Source organism: Dromaius novaehollandiae, chromosome 3 (genome assembly GCF_036370855.1).
Source record: "Dromaius novaehollandiae isolate bDroNov1 chromosome 3, bDroNov1.hap1, whole genome shotgun sequence".
NCBI classification, from domain to species: Eukaryota; Metazoa; Chordata; class Aves; order Casuariiformes; family Dromaiidae; genus Dromaius; species Dromaius novaehollandiae.
The window spans coordinates 78,533,682-78,542,453 of NC_088100.1; the positions used below are offsets into that span (position 1 = coordinate 78,533,682).

The following is an 8,772-nucleotide window of genomic DNA, read 5'->3' on the forward strand; positions in this document are numbered from 1 at the left end:
CTTAAAAGGGGCCAGAGAAGCATACAAATTAATTCAGGCTGGTTTTAAACCTGATACTTTAAAATAGTTTCATTTGGAACAGCAGAGTGCCTAAACCTATGTTTAAACTACAAACCACACCTCTAAAATGACCAGGCTTTTCTCATGCACATTAAGAAAATTAAACCTTTAGGCTATGTTTCACCCCTTCCTTAGAAGTCTGCACAAACTACAGGAAGGTAACATTGGCTTAAGGAACTAATCAAAGCAAATAACAGCCTACTTCCCACCTGCAATTCACTCTCATACTACTCCAGAATGAGAAATCTTGCATTTCCTCCCAGTGAATGCATGGAGGAAGAAAGGAAGAGAGGAAAGTAGAGGGACTATGAAGTAGGCAGCCACACATTAGAAAAAAGAAGAGAAGACTATTAAACTCCTGCAAGTTTGACTCCCTGCCTAGGGAAACTGCAGGACAAATAGCAGCTACAGAACAGTGAGCAAAGCACCATGTGAGTCAAAACCTAGAGTTTTCCATTACTGCAAGCTATTTTACCTCCTCTAAGGCTTGAGAGGTGAAGTTACTACACTTGCATGAAGTTCAAACTTGCATGTAAGCCATTTCTCCTTGAGAAATGCCAAGCTTATGTAAACTATAAGGTGCTAAGATAATCAGTTATCCTTATTTGTATGCATCTCATGATTCTCACTCATAATAAATCTAATGCTTCTCCTTTTCTAGGAGAGGGAGGGAGAGAAGATGACTCCTTTTGTGACTGAACAACAGGGAACAGCACAGTCTCTGCCCAGGATTAGTAAGCAGGCTTTTAATTGATTATAACTGACAAGTCTCTCAGTACTAGTCCCCATTATTTCAACATACATATAGCTAAAAGATAATTATGTAGTATTTACTCAGATGCATATTAAGAGCACTGAACTCAAGCTTGCCTATCATAGCAGAAACACTCAAACTCAGTCAAGTATTCTCTCCTCTCCACAGTCTCTAGTTAAAAGAAGTTAAATTCTAGGTATTAACATCCAGTGGACACTTGTCTAAAGTCTTCAAGAAGAGGGTAATACCATTTGTTTCACCATCTTGCTAGTTTTTACTTCATGCTATTAAAATAAAAGGATATTTCATACTGAAATTTTACTTTAGGTTCTGTTATCCCAGTATGATGAACAAAACGGGATTTTGGAAGGATTTACTGCCATTCAAAAGATGTTTTATTGTTCAAAACACTGCACTGAAATAAAATCCATAACATACATTCTTTGTCATCTATATCTTCACATCAATGTCACTTTCAGGCAGGTCAGGCATGAAAGATTCACAATGAAGTCAAAACATTACTGAAAGGCATCTTTTGTCTTTCAGATCTCAGACTCCCAAGAATTTTTTTTTTCCTGAATAAGAAATACAAATATCTAGAAAGATCCCTAACAGGGGGAGGACACTAAAATTCATTCAGAGCTTCTTGAGGACCAGTGACAGACAATGTTGCCTTCCTTCAGTGCTACGCTTTTGCTTTTCCAATTTTTCTTTACATAATGTGCGACTTAAAAACGCATGTAAATTGAGTCTCTTTATTGAGACAAGGCATGCAGTAAGGGAAGAGGGAAAGCTGGTCACTTCCAGGCTGCCTGTCTACATATTTGTGCTTGTGGATTAGCAAGCCACTGCTGAAGTTTAAAGAAAGAGACAATAGGAATGAATGCACCCAAGTTAAATGGCTTTTAAGAATGTTAATACATAGAACAATTATACCACCTACAGTTCTGTTTTAGCAACCTCTGTGTTCATGTTTATTTGAAAACAAGTTTTGTCAAACCGTCATGGGCCATTTACTCTTCCAGGCTGTTGGATAAGAGTTATTTTCCAAATACTGTTTATTTGGATGAGTAACTCCATATTAGAAGGGTAGTTATTAAGGACTTATAAGGCAGCAAGACATTAAATGCAATGGTTTACATTGCTGGATTTACAATGGTTTATACTGCTGGCTTTAAAAAAGGCAAGCTAAAAATTAGTAGACAATTATTTGGGGGCAAGGGGTCATACTCATGAAGGTGTTTCAATTTTATCCCCATTGTAATCATCACAGCAGCTGTACATGGCAAGTCTTCCTTGGTTGTAATTCAGGATGAGCAGACTCCCTGGCTTTATTTCAAGTTAAGAGATATTTAGTTCTTTTTCTCCATCCTGCCAAGAGAAGAACAGGTTTAAGAATGAACACTGAACTGCGATCACTAGCATACATCTGGACTTACAGCAGAACTTTAACAATGAGGTACCCCTGGCCAGTTATTTATGCAAAACACTAATTCCACTTTCAGTTTTGCTCAGTCTCATTTTTGAGTTTACAATTCAGAAGGCTTCACCCTCTCCTTGTTCTGCATGAATTTCTTAGAGCAGAAAAGAGCCATAGCCTTGACTCATTACCATTGCTTGGGGCAATGTCTGCCCTACAAGCTATACAACAAGGCTGCAAGACTGCAGTCTGCTCCCCAGTCAAATTATGCTGGCTCCATCTTGTATGTACCAGAACAATTGACTTAGGAAGGTCTGGCTTGGCTTCTTTCAGCCATGCATCCCTTTCAATCTGATGGACATTTTCACCTCAAACTGCTTACTGAGATTGACACTTGTGGAATGACCAACAGAATAATACATTAAGCAAAACAGAATAGCTGGCAGCTGCTGAAAACCCAGCCTACATCCATAAACGTAAGGGTCTTCAGCCCTCTGTGTGCACCCCTGCAAAAGCTTCAGCAGCAGTGCAAACCAACAAATAACACTTCAGCCTACTGGCAACAAGCTTGTTTCTTCATTACCTTCTGCAAGCCTATTAAGCACCAGAAATCTGCACAATAGTTAAAAGCCACTGAGACAAACCACTCCAAGAGCCAGTTTATGGTTTCCCCTTATTTAAGTGGGACTTGCCTGTATTTGATCAGTCGTCCTCCTTGAATAAGTTGTGCAACTTCATTGGTAAAGTGGCATGCAAAGAGAAGCCAGTTTCTTGGCTGTACTTTGTAGGCAAATCTCATGAAAGTCAAGGAGTAACAACACAGTGCTGCAAAACATGAGATAGATTATTTTTTAATATCCCCATTTTTGTTGAGGCATCACTTTCATTTTATACTCATGGAATGCACAACATGCAGAATGCTTATCAGTGGCATGTCAGTTTTCCAGCATTTCCAAGAACTTGCCCACTTCTGAGGATCCGATGTACAAAAAATGCACAACAGAGCTAGCTAGCTTTTGTACCACAAGACTTACAGGGCTGCAGCTTTCTGCAAAAATTGATTTCTTATATACTTCCCTGTGATGCAACTGAAATCTATCCAGGTTATTACCTAACCTGTCTCTCAGCAAGGGAATAAAGGAAGTCCTGTTAATTCCAATGGGACACAGCCCTTTCCATACAACTGTTTCAACACATTTCCTAGCACAGGCTATTTTTCAAGTAATTGGTAGTTATTTTACACATAGTTCTTACCAGGAAAGTTCTAACATAGATTAAGAGAAGAAGGTTCCCTTCCCCAAGAAGCCATATACATTCAGAAGCATAAAGCTTTGTTACCTGCTTTCTAGGAAGGCGAGAAACAGCTTCAGTCTATTCTCTGGCCACAAGTGCATTTAAATGCAGCAAACTACAACCCAAGGAGTCATTAGCATTGCAAAAGTCAGTTTTAGTTTTCTGACAGGCTTAGTCAAAACAAATTTAGTAAGTGAGCTGTTTTAGGAAAACTGCCTTTTTCAGTACAAACCCTCTAAAAGGGAAAACTAACTTTTTATACAAGTAATAGCCTATGTAAACTTGTAAAAAAAGCTATTCTACTACAGGACAGTTGCACAATCCAGTAGTAGCATCATCAAAAATTCTACTGCAGCAAGCAGCATAAGCAGAACCACTTGATAGATATGATCTTTAATTGGAGATATATTAATTAGCTGATTATAAAATGACAGTTCAGTTAGTGATAAGATATGCAAGAACAAAATATCTTTAAAAAAAATCTAGTTTTACATCCAGTATTTTTATTTTAGAAAAGAACTTCCTAAAGATGGGTTAAATGGCTTAGAGAGCCACAAGCAACGTCTTTACAAGTGAAGAGCTTAAGCCAAACATTAATAAAAGCATTAAGTAACCGTACCCAGAACTGCTTGTTCTATCTGTCTGGATTAGCCATCCAGCAAAGCTGGAACTGTGTCAGCCAGCAAGGTCAGGTCAACCAAATAATGGCTTATTAGAACCATGGCTGGTACCAAAGCAGGATAACTGCATACATCTGGTACATAAACCAAGCTGGTAAGCCCTGTTCTTGGACCACCCTGAGTTTTGCACTGTGGCACTGACTTTTTATTTTGAATTCATATTATGAAGTCTTGCTCATTACTGTATTACACTTAATTATTGGCACTTATCACACAGGATTTCCTCAAGCTTTTAGCAGTCTGGTTAAAGTCTGTCTCCACATTAGAAAACCTTTTAGTTTAAGGACAGTCTAGTAGCTATTCAATATTTATAAACTTCTGTTCAGCTGTGATTCAGATCAAGTCCAGTAACAGGAATAACTAGTTGCAACTGAAGTCATTGACAAGTATTGTTCATTTCCTCAAACTTCATCCTGTATATTTTTCCTTCATGTTTACACTGTTTAAAATCCTTTGCTTTCAAGCAGTTAAGTTAACAAATCAGTAAATGCTCATCTGAAGGAGTTTAATATTTATAGCAAAAATCCAGAACAGAGCCCTCTGTTTTGAAACCACTGGGTTCGCTAATGAGTTTCGAATTCTGTTGCACTTCAAATATAAGTTTAATCTCTTTGGACTATGCATGTATCCCAGACAGTTATGGCAGTATTAGCATATGGTGCTTTTGTCTTAAGTGTCTGAACTTTGCCAAAATGGGCAGTTGCCACCAAAAAGCTATTTTGCAAAACACAGTATTTGAACAAGTCTTCCATCTCTAAGAAAGAGACTGAATTACTCTAAGTAGAATCAAATGAATATAAGCTGTGGATTTCCTTAACCCTAAATTATTTGTCTTGGGAGAAGAAGAGTTACTAAGCTATGAAACAAGTTAAGGAAGAGACATATGTAATAGTTTTACATCCAGCATTTTTATTTTAGAAAAGAACTTCCTAAAGATGGGTTAAATAGCTTAGAGAGCCACAAGTAATGTCTTTACAAGTGAAGAGCTTAAGCAATTAAGCTAGCACCTTAAAGCTACCTAGCTTATCAACATTCAGAATGGAGAATCTGAATAACAGACAACTAAGCAAAAGCTATGTATGTTCCAAAAAAGGCAGAGGAAAGTATTACTTATGCATTTAAAAAGGAAGTTCTCACATTATTATCCATTAAGGGTGATGCTAGCCTCCTGGAACTCACAGGCAACTGCACTGGGAGGAATCAGTATTACCATTTCTTCACTTTGTCAGTGTTGCAACTTAAATCCCGTACTAACCACAAAGCATTAATAATGACCTTGATACAAGGGACAGCACTGGGAAGAGAGATGCGTTGTGAACTAGTGCATGCAGTAGCATAAGATACCAGAACAATTATAAAGAGCAATGGCAGTTTTGATCACCACAGAGACCTTTTCTAGCCCCTACACACAAGAGTTACTGATAAACCCTTTGAAAGAGAATTCAGTAATATTCTAGTATCTCAGTTTTTAGGTGGCCTGTGAAGTTATATGGATAACAAGCCTCATGCTGTATATATACTTTGATCACTAGTTTGCAAGCAATTAAAAATACATCACTGCTTCAAATGTGGAATGTGTTTGGTAGCCAGTCTGCTGATGAGAGGTCTCTCTCCGATCTTACCGAATGTCATTCGGCCACTAATGATTTCTGGAGATTTATTCATGTCATTAATAGCAGCAATAGGAAGTCCCCAGTTTGCTACTGGCCCCCAGAAGTGCTGTAAAGAAAAGAAAAGAGAAGGAGAGTTACACAGAAACACAAAGCTTCTTCAGTATTCTTACAAGATAAATATCTACCTTTTTTCCTTCAGCCATACAAAACTCTAGAAGCTCAGGGCTAAGGGTAGAATTCCAAGTTAAGAGAGAGACAGCTTTTGAAATAAAGGAGAAGGAAAACCCTTGTTTAAACAGGATCTAGTCTTCAGGAAGGAAGCAGGTGGAACCTACTCCAAATCATCCTGCAAACTGAAGAGGAACTACCAATCCTGTATGGCTACTAAAATGAAATGCAATTCTGTGTAATTCTACTTCAACCATCATTATGGAGTCTCATTGCTCTACTCAGTATAACAGCTTTACAGCTCACTCTGTGCAAAACCTTAGCCAACATCTCTTTCAGACAATATTTCTCTGAATCTAACAGAAACAAGAAGCAAGTAAAATGAACAACTGGAAGTGTTGTGTTATGCTGAGGATCAGAAAGCCCTCAGCAATCATACTCCAAGTGGTTACAATATCTCTTTGAAATAGCAGGGCCATCCAATCAAACCAAGTTGTTACATACATCTTCATTCTGCAATTGTTGGAACAACTTAGTGGCTGCCTAAGGCTCAATGATTAAATAGACATAAGAGTAGGGGATGAGCTGCTGCAGTTGTGTGCATATACAGAAAACAGACAAGTAGAAAGAACCAAGTCTTAAGTCAGTCAGAAAACTGACAAAAGATAGCATACTGGCTAAGGCATCCCAAACTGTGATAAAAAATAGCATTAAGCCCAATTTCTACTATTAGGAAAAATAAGGCTTCAGTAGAATTCTTTCTGCAGAAAAATGCATGCAGCACTTCCAGCAGCTTCTTTTCCTAATGGTAAACCAAGGATGTGTAAGTTACTCAAGCCAGATAGCGTGAAAGAGATACAACTTCACAAGATACAAAGCTTTGCAGATACCAACTATGCCTATTCTTTAGTCTTTCCCCAACTGTAATACTGCAGATACTCCAACAATTTGGAATTGTCAATGTACATAAGTTTCTCACAGTTTGAATACCAGACAGACACCCTTCTGCTAGGCTGGGTATTAGCTTGTGACACTATAACAAGCTTTAGATGAAAAGTCGTACTTTCTTCCTGCAAATTTGGGTTGTGATACAGCAAGTGAACTAGAACAAAATGTAGGCAAAACACAGTGAGGTGAAGTTGCACACACTGTTTCGTTAGTTTAACCTTAGTGCCATATTATGCAAGATGCAGTGTAGTATTTCTGTAAGTGTCAGAGTGTGCATAGGTCCAAACTCAGGTTCATAGCAAAAGTAGGTATTTAAAGAGTGTGCAGTAAATACATTTGGTTTTGCTACACTCCTACTGATAGGAGAAAAAGAAAAAAGTCAACACTGGGAATGTTTAAAGCTCTCAAGCAGCTCAGAGATAACATAAATGCCACTTAGCCAGGCAACTCTTTCCAGTTATACAAGCTATCTAAACATGGTTGTAAGGTAACACTTACTATACTAAGTATTTCCTGTAACAGAACAGGGACATTCACAGCAAGAGAAAGTCAACAGCAGGTAGGATGCTGTTGTTCCAGAGGCTTTAATGCACCTGTTTAAGTAATTCTGAAGAACAGGATGAGGACATCAACACACTGGCTATTTATTCAGCTGCCTTTAGAACATAAACACACACACAATAAAACAGACCACTCCAAACTCAAGTTACATGAAATGATGATCTTTCAACTCATTGTGTTGCAGCCAAACAGCAACTTTCCTCTGCTGACCAAATAGCTAGATTTTCAACCTTTCAGCTTGAACTGGCTATCTAGTTTTAAGTGCTCCAAGGCAGGCAATCCTTTGAAGCTTATGCACACAAGAATTAAATTGCACCTATACAGTTTCTCTGGTTTACAGAGAAGGGCAGGAGAGTCTTCTATAACATTATGATTATGATAGGCATAAAATACCAATTCCCAGTTTCAGGAGCAAAATGAAAGGTTAGAAGACAAAAATTTTCAGTGAGAGTTGCAATATGATGCCATTTACTGTTTGAAGCAAAGTTGGTTAAAAATAAGCCATGTAGTTGAGGCAGGTTATCAATACCATTGCTGTGCAGAAGAATGACTCCAGATTGATCCCATCTCCTTAGCAAGGGGGGGGGGGGGGGGGGAAAGGTATGCATGTGTGTGATAAAGGAAGCTCCTTTAATTTTGAAATGAATTCTTTAGGAGACATTCCATAAGAGCTACTGTTAGTTACAAGTCTGAGGTTAAGATTACCTAAGTTTTACAAGTTTATCACTCCTGGAGGTTAGCAATATGGCTTTTCAGATTCAGTCAAGTTCATAACAGTGCTAGAGCAACAAGATTGCAAGTTACTTGATTCAAGTATGAAGTGAAACAGGAAGCCCCCTCCCCTTTCTTACCGTACTGTTTTTTTTGAGTAGGCCATTGTTGTTCACCATTCAGAAAGCACATGGAAGGAAAAAAAGAAAAAAATTAGTTTCCTTCATAAGCCATATAGGGGGGAAAAAAGCTTATCACAAATTGAAGAAAGGCAGAAGTAAGGAAAACGCCACAGCATTAACCTTGATTAACAGCAGTATTAAAAACCTGCTTCCTTCAAGAGCTGTCACTGTGACAAGTGTTTGTTGCCCACGTATTTTCACTAGTAGGATAAAATCCCATCATGGTACATGGAAGATCTTCCTCCCCAGTGGACTTCCAAAGCAGCCAAGACCACAGCAAAGACCCCACCCTGAACTAGTTTAGGAGGATGTCAAAACCCTCCAAGGTTTGACTAGGACAAAGCTAGATAACTAAGGCTTCTCTGTGAAGGCTCTGAAAAAG

At 38.4% G+C, this 8,772-nt stretch overlaps 1 protein-coding gene across 2 annotated transcripts; it reads right to left on the reverse strand.

The window, feature by feature from the left end:
- Positions 1–1,186: 1,186 nt before the first annotated feature.
- On the reverse strand, positions 1,187–8,402 carry MPC1 (mitochondrial pyruvate carrier 1). 2 transcript variants are annotated; one of them, XM_064509228.1, is made up of 4 exons: positions 8,349–8,402; positions 5,830–5,926; positions 2,927–3,059; positions 1,187–2,185 (listed from the first exon to the last, which is right to left on the reverse strand). In XM_064509228.1, the coding sequence occupies exons 1-4, from the start codon at positions 8,385–8,387 to the stop codon at positions 2,167–2,169; spliced, it is 288 nt and encodes a 95-aa protein (XP_064365298.1). In that variant the 5' UTR covers positions 8,388–8,402; the 3' UTR covers positions 1,187–2,166. The 2 variants fall into 2 exon arrangements, with proteins under 2 accessions (XP_064365298.1, XP_025965641.1); XM_026109856.2 differs by lacking the exon at positions 8,349–8,402 and adding an exon at positions 6,006–6,093.
- Positions 8,403–8,772: the final 370 nt, after the last annotated feature.